Source organism: Macrotis lagotis, chromosome 7 (genome assembly GCF_037893015.1).
Source record: "Macrotis lagotis isolate mMagLag1 chromosome 7, bilby.v1.9.chrom.fasta, whole genome shotgun sequence".
NCBI classification, from domain to species: Eukaryota; Metazoa; Chordata; class Mammalia; order Peramelemorphia; family Peramelidae; genus Macrotis; species Macrotis lagotis.
In genome coordinates, this window is record NC_133664.1 from 120,325,899 (window position 1) to 120,343,422 (window position 17,524).

The window sequence follows — 17,524 nt, forward strand, 5'->3', positions numbered from 1 at the left end:
AAAGAAACAATAGGACTTTAGAGAAGAAAGGATTAACATATTTATCTGATTCCTCATTATGATCTTTTGTCTCTTCTTTCTCCTCTGTGGGAAGATAGTGGTGTGGGTCCCTCAATGTTTCATAATAATAACTTTGACTAATCATTCCTCCTTCAGTTTATGTTTTTTCTCATGATCCAATTTCAACCATCCATCCTTTCCTTTTAATGATTAAACAGCAAATGCTCTTCTTGAATGTTCAACTTATTAGTTGGTCATTTTGGGACATAGACATACAGCAGAAAGAAGCAGAGACTGGGGTTAGAAAATCTGGTTTCCAAGATCTATCTCTGCCAACTAATAGCTCTAAAAAACCTTGGTTATAAGTCTATCCCCTCATCTATAAAATGAAGATAATAATTGTTCTATCTACCTCAGTTTCTGTGAAGATGAAATGAGATCATGCTATCTATGCAATCATGAAGCACTGCTTGTTGTCACTGATTTCTTCTTCATAACCCTGCCCTACCTGATGTGCTATATGTGGATCCAGTCCAGGCCTTGGAGCCAAGAAAGATCTAGACTCATATCTCACATACTGTGTAACCTCATTCTTTAGACAGCTCTCTTAAGAGAAAGAGAGGAGATACTGAGTCATATTTGTAGAAGGAATCTCTTTACCCAAGAAGTTTCTGACATCTATCTAATCATAGATCCCTATTCTAATATGCTTTTTTTTTAAGGTTTTTGCAAGGCAATGGGGTTAAGTGGCTTGCCCAAGGCCACACAGCTAGGTAATTATTAAGTGTCTGAGGCCGGATTTGAACTCAGGTACTCCTGACTCCAAGGCCGGTGCTCTATCCACTGTGCCACCTAGCCACCCCCTCTATTCTAATATTCTAAATCAAAATAAATATACAGACTCTCCAATATAGTCTGCTCTCCCAATAATTCTCCTAAGTCAGAATGGAAACTACCACTGAACTCTTAAACTCACGTGACATGGATGCCAGCTCTCTGGGCATGTAACCCTCTGTGCCCATTTGATGCCATACTCCTGTAGCAAAGTGGTACCTCCAAAGTTCCCTGAAGAGAGGATAATCTTCATTCTCTGGCCCTCCTGATTCATCATAATCCGGGTTATAACCTCCAAATACATACAGATTGGTATTATCTGCCACACACCGATGTCCACTCCGTGCTGGTGGAGCTCTGTGCCCTAGGAGAGAAGAACATACGGCAATCTAGTGGCTCACCAAAATAAAATTAATGCCCTAAAGAAATTAAACCAGCTATCTCATTTTGGCTTGAAAAGGAACCAGGGAAGATTTATAATGTGGATAAACTCAAAGTTCATAGAAAGTGATTTTCTACCAATATTTGAATTTAAGATTGCAGTATAATTCTTCACAATTTATAAACATGACAAAGATTTTTGTCAGCAATCTCAAAAGTGGTACATGAAATCTCTCAAAAAACTATTTCTGATGAGTTCACAATTTGGAATCAATAGAAGGGAAAATTTTTAATAATTATACTGAAAGATCACAAGGCAAATTTTCTTTAGAAAAAATATACTACAATTAAAGTGTATGTATTAGAATCATATACATAACAACAAATGTACAGAACATATATAAATAAGGCATATGCTAGACACAATCAAGAGAATATAATCAGGCCAGTTAGCTAGTGCAGTGGATAGAGCACTGGCCCTTGGAGTCAAGAGAACTTGAGTCAAATCTTACCTCAAATACCTATTACCTAGCTGTGTGACCTTAGACAAGTCACTTAACTCCTTTGTCTTGCAAAAAAAAAGAATATAATCTATGCTTTCATAATACATAAATCACAATTATTTTTGTCTTAGTAAATATATGATTAAAAATTAATATTCAACCACTAGTTCCAAAATTGTGACAATTAACAGATATGAGTTCTTACATTCACCAAATAGATGTTTCAGAAATCATTCTATGAAAGAACTTATAGTTTCAGTTCTAAGAAAGGCTATTTCTTTAATCCAAACTTAAGAAAGGCTGGTTTAACTAGAAATTATAACAGATGCAAAATACTACCCAAGGAAGTCAGACAGAAAGGCCTCATATATAACAAAATATTCACAGCAATATTCACAAAATATTTTATAGCAATATGAGTAGAGACAAAATGGGTGCTCACTGACTTGGGAACAGTCAAAGAAAGTATAGCATATTAATGAATAGATTATTATTGCTTATGCAAATGAAAAATATGAAGAATTCATAGAACCATTGAAAGACCTGTTTCAATTTGAAAGAGTAAACAGAACACACACACACACACACACACACACACACACAAACACACAGAGAAAATAATATAACGAAAACATTGAAAAATAGTCAATCTGATTAACTGTAATGACTCAATCATGACCCACAAGGAACAAAGGATGAAATACTCTTCCCTCAATAGAGAATAGAATATAGAATGCTGAATATGCTATCAGATAATCAGATAATGGGTGTGTTTAACTATTTTTTAACTTTAAAAGGTTTAACTGAGTGAGGGAAGATGGATATCAAAACACTGAAAATTTAAAAAACAATTTTTTTAGAATTTCAGACAACATACTGCTCACAGGAAATATACCTAAGAAAGTCAACTGCAAGTTTGCAATGATTAGATGCAATAAATGTGTAGTTACTGCATTGGCTACTCTCCAAACATCAGGAGCTAGAGTCCTGTTTTGTTTTGTTTTTTATAGTTTTGGGTTTTTTTTTTCAAGGCAAATGGGGTTAGGTGGCTTGCCCAAGGCCACACAACTAGGTAATTATTAAGTGTCTGAGACCAAATTTGAACACAGGTACTCCTGACTCCAGGGCCGGTGCTTTATCCACTGCACCACCTAGCCACCCCCTGTTTTGTTTTGAATTAAGTTTTTATTGATATTTTCTGTTGCTTATATTATCATAGTTTCCAATGTGTCCCACCCCTGTCTCTCCTTCCCAAGAGCCACTGACAAATAATGTTTGATGGGGGGGGAGGGGGGAAAGCACAGCTGATCCACACATTGAAAAAGTTCAAAACTTAATCTGTAGATCTCTCACCTCCACAAAGGGATGAGTTGGGGTATCTTCTCACAGTTTTCTGTTGCAAGTCTTTATTTGATTTTTATAATAATTTTGGTTATATTTAGATTCTATTTAGGGGAGGAAATGTCATTCTTTTCACTTACATTGCTGGGGTATTGTTTTCTTACCTTTGCTCATTTCATTCTGTATCAGTTCATAAAGCTCTTTCCATGTTTTTCTGCATTCATCACACACATCATTTCTTATAGCACAGTAATATTCCATCATATTCATGCAATACAATTTATTCATACATTCCTCAATTGACAGGCGTCTACACAATTATTAGTTATCACAAAGAATACTGCTATGAATATGTTTCAGGAATATATGGAGACTTTCTTTTTTATCAATGGTTTCCTTTGAGTATTTGTCCAGTAATAAAGACTCCAGTTCAAAGGGTATAGACAGACATTGTAGTCACTTTGTTTGCATGATTTCAAATAGCTTTCCAAAATGGTTCCACCATTTCACAGTTCCACCAACAGTGTACTGATGTGTTAATCTTTCTACAATTCTTTCAACAATACTTGTTTTCATTTTTTTTGTCATTTTTACCAATTTTTAGGATGCAATGGAAACATGTTAGAAAGCATTATGGGGGGAAAAGGAATCACTGACAGCTGAATTATGTAGTTGTTAAATACTGTTATAAAACTAACAATACAGTAACTGAATCCTTATAGGAAAAATTTAACAAAGAGCAAATGATAAACTAAAAAAAAAGTGGGATATTTCAATATCCACTCAGAATATGAAATATTTTGCAAGAACAAAATCCATGAAAATAAGTAAGAAAAAATTTTTTAAAGTAAAAAGAATCCTGGGAGTGGAGTGAGGAAATTCATTGACCAGATATGTGGAGAGAACTAAATCAATTTATTAAAGAATTTTTAAAATTAAGTCTCCTTATCTCATTCAAGCAAGAAGTGTAGAAGTCACTCACCAGCCTGATCCCACCACTGATAGTTATGGAGTTTGGATCTGATCTGTTTTCATATGGGCAATTCACTTACCACCATGGTGTTATCACCACACTTGGCATGGATACTGATTGGCTTTAGCACACTGCAGCTTAGAACTAACTCCCCAGGTGAAGAGATTCACCGCCCAGAGAGAATTTGCTTTCCCATTAGGGAAAGAGTAGAATGAATTAGCAAATGTAGGTGATATAAAATCAAAGGTATCAATAAAAATGTGATGGTATTCAAAGCCATAAAAAACTATGAATCGAAAAAAATTGAAAATACTATTTTGACATTATAACTAAATTAAAATGTAATCTAAACGAGTTAAGTTTTAAAGAAGTAGACTGAAAGGAAAAATAAATGATTTCCTTCAGAATGGCAGAGAGGAAGCTTGTAAGTAGTGAAAAAAATAATAAAAAAAGGGGGGCATCCATGAAACATTTCAAAATTTACAAAAATCAAGCAGAAAGATCAAAAGGGTCACAGCCAATCAATCACAAACATTTACTGGGTGACTACTAAAATGTTCCAGGCATTATGCTATGAACTGATGATGTAAAAACAGTCAATAAAGCAATCCTTATGTACTAAAAGATTATATTCTGAAGGGGAAGACAACAGGGTCACATATAAATATATATGTATACTATATATATACTATAAAGAGAATAAATAAAAATAGATATATAGTTTTAAAAGTGAGTTTGAGAGGAAAACAACAATTTAACAACTCATGATGAGTTCCATGCAAAAAGTAATGCTGGGGCGGCTAGGTAGTGCAGTGGATAGAGCACCAGCCTGGAGTCAGAAGGACCTGAGTTCAAATCAGACCTCAAACACTTCATGATTGCTGTGTGACCTGGGCAAGTCATTTAACCCTATTGCCTTAAATGTTAAAAAAAAAAGTAAGCCTTAAAGGAAGAGACATTCAAAAGGGGCAAAGGTGAAGAAGACTCCTCCATGCAAGAGTAGTACTTGGGAGAGCCAGAAAATACACTATCTTGTGGGAGAAACAGAGAAGTCAGTTTGTTGAAGGATCAGAGAGTGCAGAAGAGTTATAAAGTAAAAGGCTAGAAAGCTAGGCTGGGATCAGAGCTGAATGAGGCTTTAAAAGCTAAGTGAAGGAATTTATATTTTATCCTAGAAGACATTGGAATTAGCTAAGTATCAGTCATGTGGGAAGATCTGCTGTGAGCCTGGGAAACTGAAGAATGATGGAACATCCAATAGAAGTAAATAAATTTTGAAGAGTGATAGATTTTGGAAGAGGCAATAAATGCTATTTGAGATAGACAGAGTTTGAGATAAATCTGGGATCCAGTTTGAAATATTCAACTAGTGATTAGGATTGAAGCTCAAAGGAGAAATGTGGGATTAGATATTTAGATTTTCCCTCATTAGAATGCAAGTTCCTCAAGGGCAGGGACTATCTTTCATGTTTGTGTTTGTATCCCCAGTGCCTGGGACAAAGTGAGATCTTTTTAATGTTACTTTATTTTTTCCATTGAAAATTATCAATATTCATCTTTCTGTAAGATTTTAAGTTCCAATTATTGTTCTTTTAGAAACCAAGAGGGATGGGATTTCAGAGAAGCCTGGAAAGACTTGCATGAACTGATGGTGAACCAAATAACCAGAACTAGAAGAACAATGTACACCTTAATAGCAACATGGGATTGATGATCAACCTTAATCGACTTGCTCATTCCATCAGTGCTAGAATCAGGGACAATTTTAGGATATCTGTGACAGAGAATACCATCTGTATCCAAAGAAAGAGCTGTAGAGTTTAAACAAAGACCAAAAAATATTACCTTCAATTTAAAATTTAAAAAATTTGTTTTATGTACTATAATTTTGCTATCTCTAATATTTTATTTTTTGCTTTAAGTATATGATTTTTCTCTCAACACATTCAACTTTGATCAAGGTATAGCATGGAAACAATGTACATTATCAGACTGCCCTGGGGGGGAAGGGAGAAATGTGTAAAATTCAAAACCTTACCAAAAAATGATAGGTAGAAACTATATTGTATATAGGAAACAAATAAAATATTTATATAATTTAAAAAGATTTTTAAGTTCCACATTTTTTTCTACCTCCTTCTTTTCTGTACCCCACTTCCCCATGACATCGAGTAATCTGATATAGATTATACAAATACAATCATGTTTATCATATTTCCATATTAGCCATCTTGTGAAAGAAGAATCAGAACTATAGGGGGAGGAAACCATGAGAAAGGATCCAAAAACATAAAAAAATTTTTAAAAAGTGAAAATAGTATGTTTTGGTCTGCACAGACTCCAGAGTTTTCTCTCTGGACATGGATGGCATTTTCTATTACAAGTCTTTTGGAACTGTCCTTGATCACTGACCTGTTTGGAAGAGCTAAATCCATCATAGCTGATCATCACATAATGTTGCTGTTAAGATGTACAATGTTCCCCTGGTCCTGCTCACTTCACTCAGCATCAGTTTATGCAAATCTTTTCAGGCTTTACAGTACAGCTTTAATAAATGCTTTAAAAAAAATAAATGTATATAGGAGTCATTGGCATAGAGATAATAAAAATCACCAAGAAAGCAAGCATAGAGAAGACTATGGAGCCCTACAGAGTCTTCAATAATACCCACTTTAGAGGCATGATATAGAAATTTAGGCGAGGATAGGCAGTAAGGAAAAGAACCAGGAAAGAATATTCAGTAAATATCATCAACAATGTCAAATACAACAGACAGATTAAGAAGGATGGGGGAATAAGAAAAGGAACATCTAATAAGGCAATCTCTTAACTGGAGTGAAAATAATTATAGTCAAGTGATGAGGTTGTAAGCCAGATTATAAAGAGTGTTAGAAGGGAATAAAATAGGCAGCTTTTTCTGGGAAATTAATAAGAGAAGAGCAGAACCTAATGAAGATCTTTTTAAGGATGAAGGACACCTGAACATTTTTCAAGGCAGTTCAGAAGAAACCAGTACAGAAGTTGAAGACTGGCAGAAAGGGGAAGGAGGGATGGAAATTGAGAAGATAGGATCAAAGTCACATGGGGGGGGTGTTAGCCTTTGTCTTAGTATGTGATCTAAGAACCCTATATTTCAACATGAAAATTCAAGTTTAAAGATGTTTGTCAAACAATTCATATTTCTTCAATAAAGATAAATCAATTGTTAAAACAATATGAGAACCCTTAGTTATGTTACTGGCCAAATTACTATATATTTTTCAAATATATTTCAAAAAGGATTACTTCAAAGAAAAAGAAAAAAAGGGAGTAAAAAAGGAAAAAAAGGGAAATGAATTATAAGGATCCCAAAACAAAGTTCCAGTTAAAGAAGCCTATATAGCTATTTAAAAGAAACATGATTTCAGATAAGTTTTATTCATTTCAGCTTAATGACAAAATAAGGATTATAAAATGTATTCTTTCGAAATAATTACTAAAAAATGAAAAATCTAACAACTGTGATGCTACTGCAAATGAACATAATTCTCCAACAGAAAAAAAAGTCATAAAATGGAATTAAACACATAATCCAGCAAGACACTTAATCTGTATGGGACATACATAATTAATATATTTCTCCACTAGAAGAATAGAACAATGTATTTCTTCCTTTAAAAATTGTTTTGGGGCGGCTAGGTGGCACAGTGGATAGAGCACCAGCCCTGGAGTCAAGAGTACCTGAGTTCAAATCCGGCCTTAATAATTACCTAGTTGTGTGGCCTTGGGCAAGCCACTTAACCCCATTTGCCTTGGAAAAAAACCTTAAAAAAATTGTTTTAATGGGGCAGCTAGGTGGCACAGTGGATACAGTACCAGCCCTGGAAGTCAGGAATACCTAAGCTCAAAAATGAACTCAGACACTTAATAATTGTCTGGTTGTGTGACCCTGGGCAAGTCACTTAACCCCACTGCCTTAAATAAAAATAAGAAGTGCTTTAAGGGGCGGCTAGATGGCACAGTGGATAAAGCACCGGCCCTGGAGTCAGGAGTGCCTGGGTTCAAATCCGGTCTCAGACACTTAATAATTACCTAGCTGTGTGGCCTTGGGTAAGCCACTTAACCCCGTTGCTTGGCAAAAAAAACTTTTTAAAAAAGTGCTTTAACAACCAGATAAAAAAGATGCTCAGGTACACAAGCGTTAAAAAAGAAACAGTTGGGGGGCAACCAGCTGGCACAGTGAATAGACCTCTGGCCCTGGAGTCAGGAGTACCTGAGTTCAAATCCAGTCTCAGACACTTACTAATTACCTAGCTGTGTGACCCTGGGTCACTTAACCCCAGTGCCTTGCAAAAACCTAAAAAAAAAGTTTGAAAGAGCCTTGAGATACTATCTAGTAGTTATCAGAATGGTAAAAGGAAAAAAATGGTGGTGATGAGGTAGCTAGAAAAAGACACTAAGACAGATTTTTGGTGAGACTATTACCAAATATAGTTACTAAGTTAATTAAATAGCATTTACTAAATATTTATTATGTGCCATATACTGTGCTAAGAAACAGGAACACAAAGAAATGGCCAAAAAACAAACAAAAACCTGTCACTAAAACCAATCCCTACTCTCAAGGAACTCAAGTCTATCAATAAAGAAAACATGAAAACATCTATGTACAAATAAGAGAAATACATGATAAATTAGGTGAGAAGGCACTAAAGAGAATAGACAAGGAAAAGGCTTCTTGCAGAATGTAGGATGTGAGCTGAGACTTCAATCAATCACTTAATCAATAAACATTTATTAAGCACCTATTATGTGCCAAGCACTGTGCACTAGGGATATAATATAAAGTAAAAGACAATCCCTACCCTCAAGGAGCTCATGGTCTAAAGAAAAGACTTAAAGAAAGTCAGGAAACTGAAGAGGTAAAGTATTCTAGGTATGGAGAACAGTTGGTAAAAATGCCCAGTCAGAAGATAGTGTCCTATTCAAGACATAACAAGAAGTCACAGAATCCCAGAAAACTTAGAGGGGAGAAAGATCTACAAGTGATGGAAAGGTAGGAAAAAGCTTTAAATGTCAAATAGAGAAGTTTATACTTTATCCTAAAGATGATAAGGGAATTGCTGGAGTTTACTGAATAAAAGAGGAAGATACTTTAAAATGATCAGACTGACTGACAGCTACATGGAGGATTCTTCATCTAGGGAGGACCAATCAGCAGACTCTGCTAGCAGTTTGTACAGGTGTGAAGTGCAGAGCTGCTGAGAACCTGTGGTGTCAAAGGAGAGAAGGGATATATCCCAGAGATGGCACAAAAGTCAAACTGACAGGCCTTGGCAACAAGCAGGGGGTGGGGGGTGGGGGTGAGAAAAGTTGTGAAGTCAAGGATGATGCTTAAATTTTCAAGCCTTGGAAACTGGGAGGACACTGATACCTTACAGTGAAGGGGAAAAATTAGAAGAGAAGTGGGTCTGAGGTAAAGAATTAATTCTGTAATATGTATGTTGCCTTTAAGATGTTTATAGGACATTCAGTTCAAAACATCTGACAGCTGAAGATGTAAGACCAAAGGTCAGGTTAAGGCTAGAAAAGTAGATCTGAGAGTCCTGTATGCATAGATAAGTGAAACCATGAAGAGCTGATGGGATTACCAAGTAAAATAGTATAGAAGAGAAAAAGGTCCAGGAAAGAACCTTAGGGTGATCCCAAAGTTATCAGGTATGACCTGGAGAAGATCCAGCAAAGCAGACAGATGAGGTAAAGACAGGTTGAAGAAGAATAAGGTATATAAATATAGGCAACATGCCAGTGCAAAAAACCATAAATTTGATTTTATCTTTTGACCTAACAATTCCATTCCATTTTATTCTAAAAATATCATAAAAGGGAACCAACTATATTAAATCCAAACAACTCTATAATCTGCAGTAGCAACATGAACAACCTATATGCCCCAACAACTGAAGAATAACTGAATGAATTCAGGTAAACTCATGTAGTGAAATATCGATGTAATATAATATTAAGATGCCCCAAAGAATAATAAACATAAAGCAGACAGAGATATATGAAGTAAGGCAACAGAACCAGAATAATACTCACTCTGACTACAATTCTCTTTAAAAAAAAAAAGACAGAAAGAGAGAGAGAGAGAGAGAGAGAGAGAGAGAGAAAAGAAAAAGGTCAAAGGTAACAATGTCCAATAGATCTGGAAAGAGAAAGATAATGCATTTTTTTGGCTTATTAACGTGCTTGGTTCTACTTTATTAAATGGCATGGGGTTTTATGTAAGATTTTACCACCAGTTTCTGAGTTTCAGTCATCAATTAGTTGCCTATTGCACATTTAAAACTGGATTATTCAGACATAATTTTAATGTCAAATGTCAAAAAGTAAATTTATTCTCTTTTTTCCTAAACCATCCCCATTCTTCCAAATTTCCTTACTTCTAAGATAATACCATTCTTCCAGGCTCTCAGGCTCTTAGCAGATCATCCTCAAATCTCTATTCTCTTACTTTCTGCACAATTTCAATAGCCTAACTGTTCTCACTAACTCAAGTCTATCCATTTCAGACCAACCTATAGTCAAAGTTATTTTTCTTAATAGCAGATATGATTACTTTGTGACTTTACTACTCAACCAACTCTAGTGGCTTCTTATCACCCCTAGGATAAAATATTGACTTCTTGGATTAGTTTTTTATTTTAATTTCTTTTGATTAATAAGCATTTCTTTTCTCTTGCTCTCACCTCTCCTACCTGACATAAGACTAAAGGAAAAACAAAACCAAAATTCTTTAAAGTAATCTGCATAAGCCTTGTTTGTGGTGGCAAAGAATTGGAAATCAAGTAAATGGCCTTCAATTGGGGAATGGCTTAGCAAACTGTGGTATATGTATGTCATGGAACACTACTGTTCTATTAGAAACCAGGAGGGATGGGAATTCAGGGAAGCCTGGAGGGATTTACATAAACTGATGCTGAGTGAGATGAGCAGAACCAGAAAAACACTGTACACCCTAACAGCAACATGGGGTGATGATCAACCTTGATGGACTTGCTCATTCCATCAGTGGCAACAATCAGGGACAATTTTGGTCTGTCTGCAATGGAGAATACCATCTGTATCCAGAGCAACAACTGTGGAGTTTGAACAAAAACCAAGGACTATTACTTTTAATTAGAAAAAAATAACTGATACCTTATTGTCTGATCTTGCTAGCACTTATACTTTATGTTTCTTCCTTAAGGATATGATTTCTCTCTCATCACATTCAATTTGGCTCAATGTCTACCATAGAAAAAATGTAAAGATTGGCAAATTGCCTTCTTCTGTGGGGGGTGGGGAGAGAAGTAAGATTGGGGAAAAATTGTAACACTCAAAATAAATAAAATCTTTAAAATAAATAAATTTTAAAAAATAAAGTAATCTGCATAGTCCAGCAAAATGTAACATCATATCCATACAACATAATTTCTTCAACCAATTAGATGGGCAAACCATTAGTTTTCCTTCTTTGCTACCACAAAAAGAATAACTATAATATTTTTGTTCACCCAAGTCCCTTTCCTCTTTAGGTGTATAGGTCAGGAGCAAAGGGTTTGCAGTTTGCTGACTTTTTTTGGGTATAGTTCCAAATTACTTTCCAACAGGGTCAGACCAATTCAAATTTAAATCAATAGCTAACACCTTAGTAGGCCTGTTTTCCCCCAAGCTCCTCTAATATTTATGATTTTTTCTTTCTGCCATCTTTGACAGTCATGGGGGGGATATGAGGTAGAATACAAAAGTTGCTTTAGTTTTTGTTTCTCTGATTATAAGTGACTTGAAGCATTTTTATATGATTATTGATAGCCCTGGATTTCTTCCTTTGAAAATTGTCTATTTATCTCTTTTGGTGACTTACCAATTGGGGTTTGGATCTTGTTCTTATACATTTCAACCAGTTCCTTAGAGAGCTTAGAAATGAGACTTTTTATTAGAATCGTCTCTGCATTTAACTTCTGCTTTTATTTCTTTAATTAATAAAAATTCACCTTTTCTACATCTCAACCTCCCCCCTCCAAAAAAACAAACCAAAACAAAACCAAAAACAAAATCCTAACAATAAATATGCACAGTCAAGGAAAACAATTTCCTGCTCTAGCTATATCTTAATAATAAAACCAAAAAACTCATGCCCCTACCTGTACCCTGAGTCTGTTTCTGTCAGAGGTATCTCATTATGAGTCCCATGGAATCATTTTCATTTATAGCTTCTTTATACAAAAGAATAGGATGAAAGTAGAGACATGTACTAAGCACTAGGGTTCTAGGTTTTATGCGACCTTCTATTTCTGCACCACTTACTTTTTCCTTTACTCAGAGCCTAATCACAAATTCTTATCTTTTCTTTCTTTCCTACTTCCTGATCCTTCTTCATAATCAAGGCCACACCTTGGTAAAACTGTCTTGGCAGAGAGGTTAACCAGGTTGAGGTTAAACTTGACAAGTTCCAAAACCCACTGGTGAGTTAGGGAATTATCTACCTTAAGACTTCCCCAGTAGAATGGGCAGATGAGAATAATTTGTTCCAAAAGTCATGAAGGGGGCTGAGGAGGCACTGGGGACAGCTCAGAGCTTGATCAAACATTACAAAGTTATCCACTGCAACCCAGGTCATCATCAATTGTCCTGACTTTTGTCTTGCCACTTGATTTTGATGAGTCTGGAAGAGTGAAGCTGACAATTTTCACAGTTCCAAAATCCAAATCACATCAGGTTAACACATCATCCCATGTCACTGATCCTCTTCAAAAACAGCATAAATACAATAATCCCTCCCTTAATCTACCTTATTTTTCTATCCTCTCTATAACTTTGTATGTGAATAATCTTCAAATTGAAATGAAAGTAAGATTTAAGTATTATCTGTTTCCCTGCCTTACTCATTTGTAGTCTTCTATCTATACCAAAATTATGTAAAATTAATTTCCTCTTCCTTTCCTATAAGTTTATTCCTTTTCCTTCCTTGTTTCCCCTTTTTCCTCCTCTTCCCTTTTTATTTATTTATTGATTTTTGTGGGGTTTTTTGGAAGGCAGTGGGGTTAAGTGACTTGCCCAAGGCCACACAGCTAGGTAATTAAGTGTCTGGGGTTGGATTTGAACTCAGGTACTCCTGACTCTAGGACTGGTGCTCTATCCACTGTGCCACCTAGTCACCTCTCTTCCCTTTTTAAATTGTCTGATCCCTTGTGATTGTTCACTGATATTTATTTTTTTATGTTTTTCTTAGCTTCTGTGTTTGTATTTTAAAGTTTCTACATGGATCTGATCTTTTCATCAGGAATTCTTGAAAGTCTTCTATGTCATTAAAGGTCCATTTTCCTCTGTAGAATTATATTCAATTTTCTTGGATTAGTTATCTCCTTGGTTCTAAGTCTGTATCTTTTTCTTCTAGAACAGGGCTATCCAACCTTATTTTTTAAAAGTTTTTACTGAAACAATAGTTTTTAATTTTTTCCTTTATTTAAGGCAATGGGATTAAGTGACTTACTCAAGGTCCCACAGCTAGGCAATTATTAAGTATCTGAAGCCGCATTTGAACTCAGGTCCTCCTGACTCCAGGAGTCAGGAGTCATGCTCTATCCATTATGCCACCTTGCTGCCCTGATAATTTATTTTGATTAGACATTTTAGTGAGAGTTCTGCAGTGGTTTGGCTTCGTTTATTAAAGCATTTAGTAAACCAATAGGCAGGCTGCATTTGGACACTCCTATTCTAAAATATCATTACTTCAATCTCTCTGCTCCTTTATGGAAAACTGTTGTTAAAAATATAGTATTTTATTTTTTCCCAATAATATTTTCTCTCTTCCTCCCTCAACTCATTTCCTAAAAACAGTAAACAATTTAATAGTGATTATATATGTGCAATCAAGTACAACATATTTACGTATTAGACATGATGTGAAAGAAAAAACAAATCAAAATGAAAAATACTATACTTTAAATTGCATTCAGATTACATCAGTTCTTTTCTGATGTGGACAGCATTTTTCTTTAGAACCACCTTAGAGGAATGGCTAGGTGGCACAGTGGATAAAGCACCAGCCCTGGAGTCAGGAGTACCTGGATTCAAATCAGCTGTGTGGCCTTGGACAAGCCACTTAACCCCCATTTGCCTTGCAAAAAAAAAACCTAAAAAAAAAGAACCAACTTAGATCACTATATTGTTGAGAAAAAATTAAGTCCTTCATAATTGATCATCATCCAATATTGTTGTAACTGTGTACAATGTTCTCCTGGTTCTGCTCACTTCACTGGGTATGAGTTCAGGTTTTTCTGAGAACATCCTGATAATCATTTCTTATAGTACAACTGTATTCCATTATATTCATAAACTATAACTTGTTTAGTCATCCCCCCAGTTGATGAGCATTCCTTTGATTTCCAATTGTTGCCACTACAAAAAAAGCTGCTGTATCTCTTTGGGATATACATATGGTATTGGTATTGCGGGCAAAATTCCAAATTGCTCTCCAGAATAGTCAGATCAGTTCACAAATCCACCAAAACACTGGTGTCCCAATTTTCCCACAATCTTTCCAACATTCATCATTGTTTTTTCTGTCCTATCAGTCAACCTGGTAGGTATGAGGTAGTATCCCAAAATTATTTTAATGTGTATTTTTCTATCTAATACAATGATTTGGAGGATTTTTTATGTAGTTATAGATAGTTTATGATTTCTTCCTCTGAAATCTGGCCTGTTCATATACTTTGATCATTTATCAATATTCTAATAAATTTGACTCAGTTCTCTATAATTGAGAAATGAGGTCTTTATCAGAGAAACTTATTATAAAAAAAAATTTCCCCAGTTTCCTGCTGTCTTTCTAGTTTCCTTGGCTGCACTGATTTTGTGCAAAAATCTTTTAATTTAATGTAATCAAAATTATTCATTTTATATTTCATAATACTCTTTTTGGAAATTAAATTATTTCCTTATCTGAGGATCTGACTGGTAAAATTGTTTATGCTCCCCTAATCTACTTATATCATCCTTTATGCCTAAATCATGTACCCATTTTGATATTACACACTGCAAGATTTTGATCTGTATACCTAGTTTCTGTCATACTTTCTCCCACTTTCTCCCATTTTTCCCAGCAATTTTTTATCAAATAGCAAGTTCTTGTCTCAGAAGCTGGTCTTTAGATTTATCAAATACTAGGTCACTATCATTAACTACTGTGTCTTGTGTACTTAATCTATTATACTGATCCACTTCTCTTTTTCTTAGTATCAAATAGTTTTGATGATTATCATTTTGTAATTTAGCTTGACATCTGGTATGACTAGGCTATCTTCCTTCACATTTTCTTTTCATTAAGGTCTTTTATATTCTTTTATCTTTTGTTCTTCCAGACAAATTTTATTATTTTTCCAACTCTATAAAATAATTTTTAGTAGGTTGGTATGGCACTGAATAAGTAAATTAATTTAGGTAGAAGAAACCTGCTATGATCTTTAGAACTTGAATTCTTTCTAACATGTTTTCTTGACCTAAAAACTCTAGAGTTGAGTCATAACAAGTTCCTGAAAGTTTTAATTTCAAGGTTTTTTCCAAGATTTGAGCAATGCATTCTTTCTATTTTAATTCTTCCCATTAGTTCTAAAAGATCTGACACAAGTTACTTTTAAGATTTCTTTTAAGAACTTATGGTGAAAGATGCTGTCCATCTCCAGAAAAAGAATTAGTAGAAGTTGAATGCAAATCAAAGATTTTTTTCTTTATTTTTGGGGGGGGTGTTTTTCTTTCACAGCATGACTTCCATGGAAAATGTATCTGTATGACTACATTGCCTTCTCAATGAAGGGAAAAGGGAAGGAAAGAAATGAATTTGGAATTCAAAAAAATGTGAAAATAAAAATATTCAAATTGAAAAATAATAAAATAAGAAATAATGCTCAAACTGGTTTCATATGTAATTGAGGGAAAATATTAATTCAAAAAGAAATGTATCTATTTCCAAAGGGCAACAAAAATGAGCATACCCTTTGATCCAGCAATACCACTACTGGGTCTATACCCTGAAAAAATGATGAAAAAGGGTAAAAACATCACTTGTACAAAAATTCATAGCAGCCCTGTTTGTTGTGACAAAGAATTGGAAATCAAGTAAATGTCCTTCAATTGGGGAATGGCTTAGCAAACTGTGGTATATGTATGTCATGGAACACTACTGTTCTATTAGAAACCAGGAGGGATGGGAATTCAGGGAAGCCTGGAGGGATTTGCATGAACTGATGCTGAGTGAGATGAGCAGAAGCAGAAAAACACTGCACACCCTAACAGCAACATGGGGGCGATGATCAACCTGGATGGACTCACTCATTCCATCAGTGCAACAATCAGGGACAATTTGGGGCTGTCTGCAGTGTAGAATACCATCTGTATCCAGAGAAAGAACTGTGGAGTTTGAACTAAGTTCAAGGACTATTCCCTTTAATTTAGGGGGGGTAAAAAAACAGATCTTGTCTGATCTTGTCATTTCTTATACTTTTTGTTTCTTCCTTAAGGATATGATTTCTCTCTCATCACACTCAATTTGGATCGATGTACAATATGGAAACAAAGTAAAGACTAACAGATTACTTTCCATGGGGGGTGGGGGGAGGGAAGTAAGATTGGGGGAAAAATTGTAAAACTCAAAATAAATAAAATCTTTAATAAAAGAAAAAAGAAAAGAAAAGAAAGAAGAAAAAAGAAATGTATCTAGGTTCTTCTTTTTGGTCTTACAATGATACTTAAATTTTCCCTCTCTAATCTATTTTCTAAATCAGCTGTTTTTGATGTGATACCTTCTATTATCTTTTATTTTTCTTTTCATTTGAATATTTTTTGTTATCTCATGGAGTTGTTAACTTCTATTTCATCCAAAGTCTTGTGGCCTGAATAAGGTTTCATATCTTTTGTATTAATTTCTCTTCATAATTCTTTCTTCCGCAATTCCAATTTTTTCTCCTAGGACACATTTCTTTCCCAATTGTTTCCTTTAAGCTCTTTTATTTCATTTATAAATTTAGTTCTTAGTCTTTCTTCACTTCTTCCAGAAATTTTAATTGAATCTGTGTTCAGGTTGAGTTTTTGAGACTTTGCTTTTATGTCACTTTGGAGTTATTCTCTTCTTCAGATTTGTATAGTGTCTCTGTCATAGTATCAGCTCATTTTGGCATTGTTTTTTGTTTTTCTATCCTTATTTCCCATATTGGGACTTTACAGAGAGAATTCCAGCCATGCTTGGACATGCTGAGTAACTTCTTGGATCCTACTACTTTCTCAGAATATGGAGTGTTGTGTTCTTCTAGGATTTCAGAAACAAGCTTTCAATGAACTCACAGCAGACTGACCTAGGGTGAAGTTTGAGAACTGCCCTTCTGGTCTGAGATCTGCAATTTCCTGGTCAAGTTTCAGTCTATGAAACATAATTAGGTTTGACCCTATTTAAAATTCCAAGACACTAAAC

The 17,524-nt window shown here is 34.9% G+C and overlaps 1 protein-coding gene across 1 annotated transcript in view; it reads right to left on the minus strand.

Moving 5' to 3' along the window:
- KLHDC10 (kelch domain containing 10) overlaps positions 1 to 17,524 on the minus strand; it is a 79,440-nt gene that overhangs the window by 27,313 nt on the left and 34,603 nt on the right. The window contains 1 exon segment of the mRNA XM_074193701.1: positions 977 to 1,198. Coding sequence (XP_074049802.1) covers positions 977 to 1,198 — 222 coding nt within the window.